The sequence below is a fragment of the Haemorhous mexicanus genome, chromosome 11 (assembly GCF_027477595.1).
Source record: "Haemorhous mexicanus isolate bHaeMex1 chromosome 11, bHaeMex1.pri, whole genome shotgun sequence".
NCBI classification, from domain to species: Eukaryota; Metazoa; Chordata; class Aves; order Passeriformes; family Fringillidae; genus Haemorhous; species Haemorhous mexicanus.
This window is the reverse complement of record NC_082351.1, coordinates 22,387,640-22,403,517: the sequence shown is the minus strand read 5'-3', so window position 1 is coordinate 22,403,517 and position 15,878 is coordinate 22,387,640. Positions and strand designations below refer to the sequence as shown.

At 43.7% G+C, this 15,878-nt stretch overlaps 1 protein-coding gene across 1 annotated transcript in view; it reads right to left on the bottom strand.

The window, feature by feature from the left end:
* Window positions 1–15,878, bottom strand: part of LOC132332460 (contactin-4) — a 278,899-nt gene that overhangs the window by 127,265 nt on the left and 135,756 nt on the right. Inside the window, exon 3 of the mRNA XM_059856845.1 lies at window positions 12,020–12,153. Within this exon, the coding sequence (XP_059712828.1) occupies window positions 12,020–12,074 (55 nt within the window). The 5' untranslated portion in view covers window positions 12,075–12,153. The remainder of the gene's footprint in view (window positions 1–12,019; window positions 12,154–15,878) is intronic.

Here is a 15,878-nt window from a genome sequence, read left to right as displayed (position 1 = left end):
TAATTTACATGGGAAAGCACTGGGCTCTCTCTCCTCCCCCTGACTGATGGCATCTCTGCCTCGCCTTTCATTAGAGAATAAATTCCAAATTCCATCCTAATACACCAACAAATTCCCAAAAAAAGAAAAGAGAGCATTCCAGTTTGCTCAGGAGTACAGCAGAGGTCAATAAATGTAAGTGTGACACTTAATAAAACCAAGTCAGTGTGGATAAATCCTGGGAAATTCTATGCAGATTATTTAGCAATGAGTTGTTAGCAGAGTGTTATTTTATAGCAAGTGGGAAAACACTCAGGGAAGCTCTGCTTCTCCCCGAGGAAAAGGAGGACACGGGCTCTAGAGCACACCCCAGGTTATTTCAGGGTTGGGAGGAAGAAAAGGCAGTGCCTGGCAGATGTATTTACATTTCCTGGGAATGAGTGACTCCATTTAGGGCATCTCACTTTTGTGGGGTTACTGAGCACCCACTGCTGGTCCTGCCTCTCTGGGAAGGGAGTGGGAACCAGCACATCCCACTCCACCCAGTGCCACTATTTACTATTACCTGTGGAAAAACTGAGAGCCAGCAGAGTTTTTTCAATTCCTGAAAAGAGATGCAGCCACTCCTGGTCACAGTTCTTGGCCACTTGGCTGCAGAACCCCAGCTGGGCTTCCCAGCTCAAAGCAGCACCAGGAGATTGCCATGGAGAGCTTTTTATCCCAGCTGAGGGGTGCATCTTCCACCAACACCTGATCAGGAGCTGCTCTGCCTCTCAGACTTGTTCCTCTCCTGAAGTGCTGCACATCCCCAACCCACAGGGGCTGCAGAAACCAAACCCAGGCAAACTCACCCAAGGGCAAAAGCGTCTCCAGCTCACCCTCACCCAGCTGCTCACCCCTCCTGCTGTCCTTCACAGCCTCCCCAGGCCCTCCCCACTCCAGATCTCCCCATTTTGAGGTCCAGAAGGGATTTTTTGGGAGTCTCTTTCCATGATTCCTTGGTCACCATTTCCAGGCTGGCAGACCCAACACTGAGCTCTGCTCCCACATCTCTGCTCCTTCTCTCAGGAGGAAGAGCACAAGGCCAAAGCTTGTCTCTCTCTTTAAGCCTTTTTCCTGCTTTTTTAATCTCAGTTGGCAGTGAGTGTCATCCATTGCAAGAATATTTACAGTTTCAGAGTTGCCTGTACCATTTTTTTTTTGAGTTTGGTCACAAACCAACCCAAAAAAAGCAGCCTGGAAACCTGGATGCACAAAGTGGGCACCAGGTCTGTGTTAGGCATTCAAAGGGATCACAACATCCAGACAGAGAGAAAAGAAAAAAAAAGGAAATAGAAAAAAATTGTTCCACTTATTGCCAAATCACCACAACCTGGACTTCAGCTGTAAAGCTCAAAAATACCCCAAAGCTGGGATTTTTTTACCACACAGAATCCCACTTTTCAGGGATGTTCTAAAAGGCAATTTAAGTCACTCGACACAGAGAATTTGGAAGCAATTTTTCCATGGCATCATCTGAGCTGGAAGGGCACAAATCATTTCTTTTCTTCCTTGTCTCACTGATCATCCATTGCATTTTCCCTGTTTCACAAATAAAAACAACGACCATATCCAGAATTCTGTCAGGGATCTATGGTGCAGATTCCAAACACAGGAAATGGAAATGAAAATAAAAAACACCCCCTAAATAATCAGCTAAAACCCACCCAAAGTATTAAGGGCAAGGCAGAAGGCACAAATTGAAAAGGTACAAATTAAGAAGGCACAAATTATTGGGATGGGAGGAATTTCAGCTCACGTCTGAGCAGTTCCCAACATGCACTGGACAAATTCAAAACTTTCCCACACAAACTGCTAATTTTCCTTTCAGCTGTGCCAGACAGCCACGGGAATCTTTATAAATGACAATATCCCTTGAAACAGATGCAATCTTCAGCCATTTCAACTCAGAAAATTGGAATTAAGACACATCAAGCCATGAAGATCACTGTATTTTTCATACTTTCCCCAACACCTGGAAAGTTTAATGAAGTTTAAAGCCACCAGCTTCAGCTGGAGATGCTGACTGCTGGCTGGCTAATTAGCTACCTGGCTCATTCATTAGCAGCTTCTCCAGGAGTTGATTATAAATGGGTGTAGTGCTTGCCTTGCTTCACAGAGTAATTAATGTGATACAGACTATTTAACAATGGGGCCTTAGCCTGATTTATGAAGCAGAATCTGTGTATTTTACTGCAAAATAAAAAATCCAAACGCACCGGGAAAACCAGGCTGAAGGGACAACAGGAAAATTTTGCTTTTTCATTGGAATACTCAGGAAATCTTTCCTAAAACTTCCAATAATGAGTCACTACAGCCTGGCAGCAGAATATTGTTAATTTCAGAGCATTTGCTTAGCAGGAGTTCTTTTACTTTATAGTAAAAAGGATCAGAGCAGGTGAGGATTCAGGGCAGGATCTGCCAGGGGTCAGTGGGTGTTGAACAATTTTTTTGTGCATCACTTGGTTTTTTACTTTCTATTACTATTTACTAGTAGCCTTATAAAGTAAATAATAGTGTTACTTACTTTATGTTATTATTTACTGTATTATTTATTATAATATTATTGTAAATAAAAAATAAATCCAAACACACCAGGAAAACCAGGCTGAAGCACTGGAGGGACAACAGGAAAATTTTGCTTTTTCATTGCAATACTCAGGAAATCTTTCCTAAAACTTGCAATAATGAGTCAGTACAGCCTGGCAGCAGAGTATTCTTAATTTCAGAGCATTTGCTTAGCAGGAGTTCTTTTACTTTATAGTAAAAAGGATCAGGGCAGGTGAGGATTCAGGGCAGGATCTGCCATGGGTCAGTGGGTGTTGAACAATTTTATTGTGCATCACTTGGTTTTTTACTTTCTATTACTATTTACTAGTAGCATTATAAAGTAAATAATAGTGTTACTTACTTTATGTTATTATTTACTGTATTATTTATTATAATATTATTGTAAATAAAAAATAAATCCAAACACACCAGGAAAACCAGGCTGAAGCACTGGAGGGACAACAGGAAAATTTTGCTTTTTCATTGGAATACACAGGAAATCTTTCCTAAAACTTCTAATAATGAGTCAGTACAGCCTGGCAGCAGAGTATTCTTAATTTCAGAGCATTTGCTTAGCAGGAGTTCTTTTACTTTGTAGTAAAAAGGATCAGGGCAGGTGAGGATTCAGGGCAGGATCTGCCATGGGTCAGTGGGTGTTGAACAATTTTATTGTGCATCACTTGGTTTTTTACTTTCTATTACTATTTACTAGTAGCATTATAAAGTAAATAATAGTGTTACTTACTTTATGTTATTATTTACTATATTATTTATTATAATATTATTGTAAATAAAAAATAAATCCAAACACACCAGGAAAACCAGGCTGAAGCACTGGAGGGACAACAGGAAAATTTTGCTTTTTCATTGCAATACACAGGAAATCTTTCCTAAAACTTCCAATAATGAGTCACTACAGCCTGGCAGCAGAATATTGTTAATTTCAGAGCATTTGCTTAGCAGGAGTTCTTTTACTTTATAGTAAAAAGGATCAGGGCAGGTGAGGATTCAGGGCAGGATCTGCCATGGGTCAGTGGGTGTTGAAAAATTTTATTGTGCATCACTTGGTTTTTTACTTTATATTACTATTTACTAGTAGTATTATAAAGTAAATAATAGTGTTACTTTAAGCTATTAATGACAATATTATTTATTATAATATTATTATAATAAATTATTGTAAATACAAAATAAAAAAGCCAAACACACCAGGAAAACCAGGCTGAAGCACTGAAGGGACAACAGGAAAATTTTGCTTTTTCATTGGAATACACAGGAAATCTTTCCTAAAACTTCCAATAATGAGTCAGGGCAGCCTGGCAGCAGAATATTGTTAATTTCAGAGCATTTGAGTAGCAGGAGTTCTTTTACTTTATAGTAAAAAGGATCAGGGCAGGTCAGTGTTCAGGGCAGGATCTGCCAGGGGTCAGTGGGTGTTGAACAATTTTATTGTGCATCACTTGGTTTTTTACTTTCTATTACTATTTACTAGTAGCATTATAAAGTAAATAATAGTGTTACTTACTTTATGTTATTATTTACTGTATTATTTATTATAATATTATTGTAAATAAAAAATAAATCCAAACACACCAGGAAAACCAGGCTGAAGCACTGAAGGGACAACAGGAAAATTTTGCTTTTTCATTGCAATACACAGGAAATCTTTCCTAAAACTTCCAATAATGAGTCACTACAGCCTGGCAGCAGAATATTGTTAATTTCAGAGCATTTGCTTAGCAGGAGTTTTTTTACTTTATAGTAAAAAGGATCAGGGCAGGTGAGGATTCAGGGCAGGATCTGCCACGGGTCAGTGGGTGTTGAACAATTTTATTGTGCATCACTTGGTTTTTTACTTTCTATTAGTATTTACTAGTAGTATTATAAAGTAAATAATAGTGTTACTTTAAGCTATTAATGACAATATTATTCATTATAATATTATTATAATAAATTATTGTAAATACAAAATAAAAAATCCAAACACATTAGGAAAACCAGGCTGAAGCACGGAACAGACAACAAGAAAATTTTGCTTTTTCATTGCAATACTCAGGAAATCTTTCCTAAAACTTGCAATAATGAGTCAGGGCAGCCTGGTAGCAGAATATTGTTAATTTCAGAGCACAGCATTTGAGAAATGCTTCAGTAAAGCAGCATCAGACAATGCCCAGCTGAACTGCAGCATCTGAGCTCTGTTCATTACAGGAGCTTAGCAGGAGTTCTTTTACTTTATAGTAAAAAGGATCAGGGCTGGTCAGTGTTCAGGGCAGGATCTGCCATGGGTCAGCGTGTGTTGAACAATTTCATTGTGCATCACTTGGTTTTTTACTTTCTATTATTATTTACTAGTAGTATTATAAAGTAAATAATGCAATTATTTATTATCATTTACTATATTATTTATTATATTAATTTATAATTATATTTTACTCCACAAAATAGCTATAATTAGAATTATTTTACCCTATATTTATATTTTACCCTATAACTTTATGTTACCCTGCCCTGTGGGGTTGTGAGGGGCCTCACTTCTCTCCCAGGCAGGGAGGAAATGCCCACCCAGACAGGTTCTGGACTAGCTAAGCCAGGCTTTGCCAGCACCCAACACGAGCTGCCAGCAGGATTCCCCTGCACCACATCCCTCACCTCTCGTTCTGCTCCATCACCACTCAAGCTTTACAAAATTAAGCCCCTTTCCAATAATATTTAGATTTTCTAAGAATCACACAGTATTTTACCTATCAAACACCCCACTAATCACCTCCAATTTTGCCATAAAAGCCATTTTTAGTGGCAATAAATAATCAGTTTGGGTCCATAGCCTCCCTAATTTGGTAGATGCGTGGTAAAGTAGGTATTTCTGTAAGTCCCTAAATGAGATTTAATTTCAATACCTGCACACTAGATCAAATGCAAAGGAGCTAAATTGAAAAGGGGCATCACATAAAACACACAGGGGATCAATCCACAGCCAGAGAGTCGGAACATCTGCCTAGAAAAATGTCTGTCTGCTCCCTGGTTTATTTAAAGTGCACCAGCTCACCTTCTTAACTTTGGAGAAAGAGGCAATTAAAGTTGCCCAGATGGACTTGAGAGTGGAACAGAGAAAAACATCATGTAGCTAATTATCTGTGTATGAAAATGAGGAGCTGGCACTGCTATGGCCTCTGGGTTCCTGATTTGGGAAACGATGGCCTAAATCAATCAGGTCACATCCAGCCAGGGCTCTGCTGCTGGCAGACCAGGAAGGGACACGGGTACAGACTTCTCATGAGGCTGACTCAGATCCTCTGCAATCACAGACCAGCGTGCCACACGATCCCTAAATCAGCATCAATTACATTTTCTCAGCTCTCCTTCCACCTCTGTCCAGCTGAGCGGGGCTGCAGAGCCCCACCTGGGCAGCTGAAATCTTCTGGCTTTGCTGCCCTGTGCAGGCTGCCCCAGAGCAGAGGCTGGGCAGAGTCCCAGAATAAAGCAGTGATTTATTCCAAGGATCTCCTCCATGGATGCACCTTGGGCAGCACCAGAGCCCAGCCAGGGCTGCACCCAAGATGACCCAAAATGGCCCCAAAATGAACCCAGGATGACCCAAAATGGCCCCAAAATGAACCCAGGATGACCCAAAATGGCCCCAAAATGCACGGCCGGGCACGGGGTCTCTCCCTGGGATCAGCTCTGCTCCATTGGCACCTTGCAGTTCATTGTCCCAGCCCAGCTTTAGCCCAGGCACTCCCACCCTGCTTGTTTTTCTCTCTCCAGCACACGGGGTTTGTGCTCCTGGGCTGAGATTTGGGTCATTTGTCCTTGGTGCCCAGCTGGAGCAGGAATTGTTTTGTCTCCCTGCTCTGTGCACAGAGCTCACCATCCCATAATATGAACTCAGACCCACACACTAAAGCAGCTCAGAACCTGAAAAATAGAAAAGCCAAAACCTGAGGCATCAGCTTCAGTTTAAAGGAATTTCTGTCCAGCTGAGGTTTACCCATTCTCATCCCAGTCAGAGAGGTGGCTCCAGGACCTGCTCACCCAAAACCTGCCTGGAAGATGATGCTGCTGGGGGGCCACACCTCTTCTGAGGGATTTCCAGATACAGGCATTGGAAATGAAGATGAAAAGCCACTAAATAATAATAAAAAACCCCACTCAAAGTATTAAAGCAAGGCAGATCTGATTTGCAAACCCTTCTCCAGTGGTGCCCAGGGCTGGGTGGTGTTTGAGGAGTACCAGGAGTCACTCCCTGCCTCCTCTGCTGTGCAAACATTCATTAAGCAGCTGGCTCCAGAAATGCAAAGTGCTGCAGAACTGACCAAAATATTAATTAATTAATTATGGGGCCGCAGCAGATGAATCATTTCCCAGCTTCCTGCTCACATCAAAGTGCAGAGGGAGCCACACAGCACGAGGAAAAAAACCCAAAAAAACGCACTGAACAAATTGAACTGCAGCCTCGTTTAGAGGAGACCATAATTTAATATGTACAACAGGGCTCCCAGCTTTAATTATTTATATTCAGACACGAAATTAGCTGAATTTCTCTGGTAGGAAACCTGCAGCTGCTTGGAGAGCAGCATGAATTCCAGTCCTCATCTCCCTGTGAATTTTGAGGTTTGATTTTTAACAGAGCTGGGTGCCCAATTTCATTGGAATGAATTGATATAAATGATGGGGGTTTTGCCTCACAGTGGAAAACATTTGACTCTATATTGCATTTTTGCCTCCCCTGAGTTGCAGAGCTGTGCTCTAACCACTCTGCTCTGAACCACTGCTGGGGTATTGCTGTGCTGGATCAGCAGGAGATCAAAGGAGAGAGAAAGCCTGGACAGGCATTTCTGAGAATGTTTTCCTGTTAAAAAAAGTTTTGGGCAGAAACCCCAAACCACCACTAAAAAAAAATCCAAAATACCACAACAACTACAACAAAAAAACCCAAACAACCAAACCAACCAAACAAAAAAACCCCAAATAACCAAACAAAAAACCCCAAAGTGAAACAAAAGCAAAACAAAACAACAAAACCAAACCAAGAGCTCCAGGACAAATGAATCTCTTAAAGTTCCTGTATTTATGTGGTGCTTGCAGCTGGAAGGGACTGGTCAGGATTCAGGGCAGGATCTGCCATGATCACTGGGTGTTGAACATTTTATTGGGCATCACTTGGCTTTTTTCTTCATATTATTATTTACTTTATATTATTATAAAGATAATAACATATTATTTACTTAATTTTATTATTTACTATATTATTTATTCTACTATTATTATTATATTTATCACTTTATTTTATTTCAATTATTAAATGGTTCCTATCTCAACCTACAAGTTTTGATTTTGATTTTCCTCCCCATTGCACTGGGGTGGAGGGAGGTGAGGAGAGGTGGGGCTGAGCTGGGTTAACCCACAGCACGGTCAGAAGGGGAATGGTTAAATCCCACTATAAAATATGCATCTGCCCACTCAGACATTAATGTGGCTGTGCCACTGCAGCTCATTAACATGCAAATACGACTTCAGCACAGAAACTCTCTGCTGCAGGAGGTTAATGAGGCAGAGGATGGCACAGAAGTCACAGAAACACAAAAAATTCCCTTTCAGGTACGTCCAGGGCATTGCAGGCACACGGTGCCACATCTCCCCTTGGCTCAGCCATGCAATGCCTTTGGTTTCCACTGATGCCTCAAGGCTCAGCTCTCACGTTTCCCAGACTCTGCCCTGCACTGGTGTGTGACTCTGAGCTGCACTCCCAGAGCCAGCAGCTCTCCTCCCAGCTCAGTCCCACAGAACAATCCTTTCCAGCCCAGAACCAACAGCCCAGTCCCACAGAACAATCCTTTCCAGCCCAGCACCAAGGACAGCTCAGTCCCACAGAACAATCCTTTCCAGCCCAGCACCAACAGCTCAGTCCCACAGAACAATCCTTTCCAGCCCAGAAACAAGGACAGCTCAGTCCCACAGAACAATCCTTTCCAGCCCAGCACCAAGGACAACTCAGTCCCACAGAACAATCCTTTCCAGCCCAGAACCAACAGCTCAGTCCCACAGAACAATCCTTTCCAGCCCAGAGCCAACAGCCCAGTCCCACAGAACAATCCTTTCCAGCCCAGAACCAACAGCTCAGTCCCACAGAACAATCCTTTCCCAGCCCAGAGCCAACAGCTCAGTCCCACAGAACAATCCTTTCCAGCCCAGAACCAACAGCTCAGTCCCACAGAACAATCCTTTCCAGCCCAGCACCAACAGCTCAGTCCCACAGAACAATCCTTTCCAGCCCAGAACCAACAGCTCAGTCCCACAGAACAATCCTTTCCCAGCCCAGAACCAAGGACAGCTCAGTCCCACAGAACAATCCTTTCCAGCCCAGAACCAAGGACAGCCCAGTCCCACAGAACAATCCTTTCCCAGCCCAGAACCAAGGACAGCTCAGTCCCACAGAACAATCCTTTCCAGCCCAGAACCAAGGACAGCTCAGTCCCACAGAACAATCCTTTCCAGCCCAGAGCCAAGGACAGCTCAGTCCCACAGAACAATCCTTTCCAGCCCAGAGCCAAGGACACCAACCTGGGAGGGTGAGACTGCATCCCCTGGAGCTGGGACTGGACACTGAGCCCCAACATGGAAATTGTTAACCATGTGCTTTTGGCAGGTAGCCAAGCACCCCAGCACTGGATTTACCCCTTTTATCCCTTAATAAACCTTTTAAAGAGTGAGCTTTGTTTCTCACAGATCCAGCAAGGCCCAGGAGCTGGTGGCAGTGCTGGAGGACCAGAGAAGCTCTGGGGATGCTGCTCTTGGGGATGGTGGCACCACTCAACTCCACAGGGCTTTGCTGGGGCAGCACCCACTTGTAGATACAGATTAAAATATTGGCTTTCTGCACATATTAAAATGGATTTTATATGCGTGGTGTTAAAGTCACTTTGTTATAGAGCTGTTATTTGTGCTGTTAATTAAGCTCAGTGCAATAGCTGATATCTGTGCTTGTGCTAAATGCCTGCTGGGATGGAATAACAGCCAGTGCACACAGGATGGGCACACCTGCACACATCTGCCAACCACCAGCACCCACCCTCTGAAGGCAGAGTGGGCCAGGCCCAAAAACTGGAGGTGATGATAAAAAAGGACTAAAACCACAACCAAAGAACCTGCATGCTCTAAAAAGGTAGAACTGAGGAGGAGCCAGGCTAAACAGTTATTGGAACATGGAAACTAGCTTGGGAAAAGTTCACTGTGCATAAGTGGTCATGAATATGCAACAGGCTGATGTAATTAATATAATGTAATTAATAGAAGGTATTTAAGGGGTGTCCCCAAGGATACCAGGGTGCTCTTGGCTGACCCAATAACCTTTGCTCCCTGGTCCTTGTCTCCCATTGTCCTTTCTTGAACTTTTTACATTTTCACAGGAGAGTGAGTGTTTTTCACAGCCCCAAAACCTCATCCTTCACCAGCCCTGCTGCTCTCTGGTGACAATGACCAGGATGACACCTGGGCTGGGCCTGACTCTCAGCTAAACCCAAGTATTCCCTTTTCAGCTTTAAGAACTGAGCTTAACTTTCCCAGCCATTTAAAGGTCCTCAAGGCCCTGTGGAGGGTTGGGAGAAAACTTCCTGCAAACTATTTTTTCTACTATTTTATAACTCAGTTGTTAATATTTTTTTTCACAAGGTTGGGAAATGGTTTGCTCAACATGAAAACACAAATCTCCCCCTTAACTTCAGAATATTTAACAGCCACCTGTGCCTGTGTTCATAACACCAGAGCATGACACAAAACACTCCCACGGCTCTGGGAAGCAATCCAAGTGCATCCCTTAAAAAAGAGCCCAAATGAGGGAGCCCTGCTCATGGCAACACCAGAATTCCCACAGCACAAGCACTTCCCTGCCTCCAGGCAGCTCAGACAATGCTGCAGGCAGCCACAGAAAATTCCAGATCTAAAACCTGCCCAAGGAAGCCAGCCCAGAGCACGTCCTGCAGCAAAAAGAAACCATTTCCTCACTCAGCACCTGTTCTAAAACTCACACAAAACTTCTGGCACTCCTCTCCCCACACATCTGCTAAATCTGCCTGAGCAGGACAAGAATCTGAGGCCTGGGGAAATTCAGTGCACTGCAAAGAGCAGGGAAATGCTGCTGCAGAATAATGGGGGGAAACCAGTGCTGGAGAGATGTATTTTCATTAAACACTGATCTTTTAAACAAGGCAATCCCCCCAAACACATCCCCCTGACACTTTATTTTGCTAAGCCTAAGCAGTTTGCAATAGGTATTTCAAGTGGAGAAATTACAGTAAAAACATTTTCCATGCTTTTGTTTTCCCACTCTTTCATTTATTTGCTTGAAATAAAGGCTCATCCTCTCTGTGTTCCCCCGGCCCAGCTTCCCTGGGGTTGCAATTCCCACAACACGTGGGGGCTCTGCATTGCAGAACCTCTCTGCATCCAATTTTCTGCCAGCTCAGAAACTGTCAAAGCACATTTAGAAAGACTTGGAACCAAATTTCAAAAATAGGTACCCCGAAGTACCGGGAGAAAAGTGGCTTTGTGTTCAGTAGAGCTAAGCAGAAAAAAATGAGCACTGCTCTAAGTACTTTGTTATTATCTAAACTGCTGGAAAGGTAACCTGATAGTGAGCACAAAGAAAAGGGGAGAAATCAAGCAAATAAATAAAGCAGTGAAACAGTGTGAGCGAGCAGCAGGTAAATTAGAGCAATCCAGGCTATCACCAGGGTGACACAAACATTAATTAAAGGCTGACACCCTCCCTCAGAACAAAACACATGAGAGAGAATCATCATGGCTCTGTGAGGAGGGATTAATCAAGGGTATGGCAGAGGGGAAGACTCAGGACAGCCCTGGTGTGCTCCAGGACAGGTGATCCTACAGCCAGGGCTCTGGAACCAGCTCTGCTGAGCCTCTCCAACCCCAAAACCTTCTCAAGAGCTGTTTCAGCTCCAGGAAAAAGGCTCATCCCTCCAAAATCTCTGGGAATTTCTCCAGGAATGCTCTGAACATGGCAGCTTGGGCTGAAAAGGTTAAACAAGGGCCCTGGCAGGAGCTGGTTGTATGGCTGGAATATGTTATTCTAATTATTTGTTAAATGGAGCAGGGCTCAGCTGTAACACAACACCACTTTAATGGGATTTAAAGCTCCACTCCACCAAGGTTTAATTGAGCAGGGAACACTTAACAGGGAGTGAGGGAAAACAACTTCCACCAGCAGCAGCTTTGAGGAGGAAAGGGGCAGAGCAGACCCTGAGAAATTGTGCTTGGGCTGGGAGACATGGCCCAAGAGGAAAACGAGTTTCACCTTGATGAGTTCATTAACAAGGGCCACGAACAGGGATTAATTTGGGGGATTAAACCCTGGCACAGGAGCCATGGGACACTCTGGCACGAGGGGGAAAAGCAGGGGGGGTTTGAGCTCCAAGGAATGACGGGGACACCTCACCTGCCAGGCACAGCATGACCGAGTGCAGCACCAGCAGCTCCCATAGCAACCTCATCTTCAGCTCCAGGGCAGGGAGCAGCCCAGGGAGCAGCAGGCAGAGCAGGGATCCTTGGGAACCTCAGGCCACCTTCAGTCTGCAAAACAAAACAGAGGGCAGGGACATTCAGGGCTGCTGCTGCTGCTGCCAGCTTGTTCTTCCTCTCCAGGAGAGGTGGCTCTGAGGATCAGCAAAGAAACTTGGGTGAATGTTGACTTTCAGATCACTCCCAGCAGTGGTTTGTGACCATTTCAGGGGTCTGGGTGGCACGTGAGGGTTGAGAGCTGTAACCTGCAGCTGTGACATTTCTGCTGTCTCTCACCCTCAGGAGATTCACTCCCTGCCTCTCTGGGGTGTAATTAGTGAACTCTGTAGATGAGGATGAAAATTAGAGTCATTCTCTACTCTGTAGCTTTGCTGTGCAAACAGCATCCAGCACACAGAGGACACCATCTCTGCAAGGTGACACCTTTCAGGAGAGCTTCCCACACTGCTCAAGGAAAGGGACATTTTTCCCATTCCACCTCCATCCCCACTGCTCTAAAATTCTGTTTAAAAATCCACCTTAAAACATCTCCAGGTAAAAACTGCTCTTCCCCTCAGCCTCTATGACAACCTGTAAATAATTAGAATTTGAGAGCAATTTGAGACTTTCTCAGCTGATCCCTGCAAACTTCCACCATCCCCCTCTGAGCAACCCAAGGGGGAAAAACGCCTTCATTTATTAAAGGAATCACTCCAGAGCAGGCATTTAAATATTAAAAATAAATAAATCAAGCCAGACACACATTCTTATAATTTATTCATCTCAGGGAAGACTGGAAGTTCAGGGGCCTTCGTGCTTACAAGACAAATGCCTGAGTAATACCAAGAGAGGTCTCTGCCTGCTTTTGTGAGCTAAAGTTGGGAGAATTCTTTTAATAAAGTCAGGTTCAATGCACTGGGAAGGTTGGGCATCTTTAGCCTCTGATCTGAAGATGCAGCTTTGAAGCAGGGAGAGATTAATTGCAGAAATTCATCTGTTCTCACACACACTGATGGGGGCAGCAGGAATGGCCAGTCAATGAATACACAGAACTATTTAAGGCAATGATTAGACTATTAATTATTAATTTGGGAAGGAAAATGTCTACACTGATTGACATGGTGAAGCAGTTACACTGCTTATAGTGAAGTCCAGAAATAATTATTTTTTACCCTGAAGTCTTGACCCGTGGAAAAATATTAATTTTCCTCCAAGTACCAAATTCTCTTGATTATAACAGCAGCTGCACAAGAGATTTCTACCAGTTTTACACCAATTTAAGTGAAATTTGAGATAAATCTTGAATTTCAGCAGCTGCTGAAATTCTTCCCTGTTCTTTTTCCCACAAATCATTCCCATCAATAAACCCCTCCAAAGTTTCTCTTCCTTGCCCTGCCCAGGGATGCTTTACAATTCTTCTCCTCTCTCCCTGCAGGAGCAGAGCAATCACTCACAGCATTTGATACCTCATTAAAAACACAACGGTTGATAACACTTATCAATTTTACCTACTGCCAGGAGCCTGGGGGAAGCACCCACAGGCTGAGAGGGCTCACAGAAAAATTCCCTACTTTTCCATAAATTCAAAAAAAATCCTGGATAGTCTTGAATTTCTTGCCCCTCCTCACTGTGACTTCAGCTCTTGCACAGCTGCCCTGACCCAGCACCCACCTGGGGAAGGTTCTGGCTACTGGGAGGGTTTGCAAACTCATTTTATGGGGCATTCACATTCTCTGAAAAAATTCCTTGGCCCAGGATTTTTGTTCTGGGAAGCTGAGAGGCCTCAGGAAAAAAAAACCAACAAACCAACAATTCTTATCTCGTTTGCTTCTCCTGTGTTTTGCTCATGTGAAATGTGTTTAGAAATTGTTTACCCAAAAGTAATTGTTTAATTAGTCTCCAGTGTGAGTTGTTTTAACTCATTGGCCAGTGAAGGCCAAGCTGCATCAAGACTCTAAAAAAAATCACAAATTTCGTTATTATCTTTTTAGCATTCCATAAATATCTTTTCTGTATTCTTTAATATAATGTAGTATAATAAAGTAATAAATTAACCTTCTAAAAACATAGAATCAAATGCATCATTTCTGCCTTTGTCAGGGCTCCCTGCAAATACAATAATTTTATTTCTTTTTCTGCTGAGGAAATAATGCTTCTTTCAGCATTTTAAACCCTGACACAAAGCATTTCAAAGTTACCAACGTAAATTAGTTTCTAGCTTGCAAAGATATTAAAAGTAGCAGGCTCTGTCCTTCCTCCCATCGAGTTGGGCACAATCACTGGATCTCAATTTCAGCCAAAAATAAAAGTTGTGCTAAAAATACAGAATTGTGGAATGGGTTGGGTTGGGAGGGACCCTAAATCCCATCCAGTGCCACCCCTCCCTTTGTCCCAGGGTGTGGAATGTCCCCCCAGTGCCCAGCCTGGCCTTGGGCACTGCCAGGGATCCGGGGGCACCACAGCTGCTCTGGGCAATAAATACAATTGAAGTCCAGGGAAAAAGCAGAGAGTTTCCCAGGATTATTTCAGCAGTTCAGCAGCAGAGCAAGCAGAGGGTGGTGCCCGTGCTGCAGGGCCATGTCTGCCCTCCCCGATGCCAGCACAGGGCAGGGCAGGACAGAAAGCTCCCCCAGAGAGGAACAGGGGCCTGTGGTGGCACAAGCAGCCCTGAGAAGCAAATGAGATGATTACCACCCCAAATATTTTCCTAGGGTTAAATGATGGTGCCTCTCAAGGCAGGGCTGCAATTCCATTTCTCGTGCTAGTTCCCTATTTCACATGTGAATGAGTCCAATTCTCAGAATGTTCCCCTGTAAATATTTCTGCTGCTCACATCAGCAGGGCCTTTGTTCAGAGCTCTGCAAGCCCTGCTCAAACACATTGACTTTTTATGGCAGCAGCTTTAGGAAAAGCAACATTTGTGCACAAGCAAAAGGTGGATAATTGAAAAGATCCTTCCCATTCCTAAATGTTTCCTGACTACCAAATCCCAGGGGAGTTTGTGCTGCTGCTGAAGGCCTGAAAACTCACAAAGTTTAATATTTCATTTCCAGAAGCCAGCAGAGGCAGTTTCAGCAGTACACAAGTTATTTTTTCGAGATGAAAATGAGATTGCCAAGCTTCAGTCTGGAAGTGCAGCCCATTAGAAACCCCAGTGCCACCACACGTGTGCAGATGTCTTTTTAACTTCACTTCTGGCAATGCAGCCATTGCAAATTCTTTTGAAAGGCACCTTTGCTCCTAATTGGATTCTGCCAGAGAAACTTGACTCTAAGAGCTCTGACTGCAGGCAGGCAGGAGGGGGAAAAAATAGTGTGGAGTAGAAATATTTGTGGTGGATTTTTCTGCATTTGTGGGCATGGCTGTGTGAGTAATTTTGTTTGGATGTTTCATGATTAGCACTTCTGTAAAAGCAAAGTAGAAATTAAAATCCTGAGGCTGATATATCTATGGATGCATTTGGAATGTTAAAAACACTTTTTAGGATAAATTTGTACTACACAACCTCTCAGTTTTGTGAATATTCTGAAGGGAAACCTGCAGGACACACCTAAGGTTGATGCCTCAGGATTTCAGCTTTTCTATTTTCCATCCATTTGTAACCCTGCAGTTCTTTAGTGTGTAACTCCAAACTCCACACTCAGTGGGAGCTGCTGCTTCCCCATTTGGGGCAGACACAGCAATTCCTCTCCAGGCCTGGCAGTCAAGGACCCCTCACTGCCTCAGGGCCCAGAGATGGGAACAAAAGTGAGTGGGGGGAGCAAACCTGGGGTCAGTGACTTCATTACCTGGAGCTG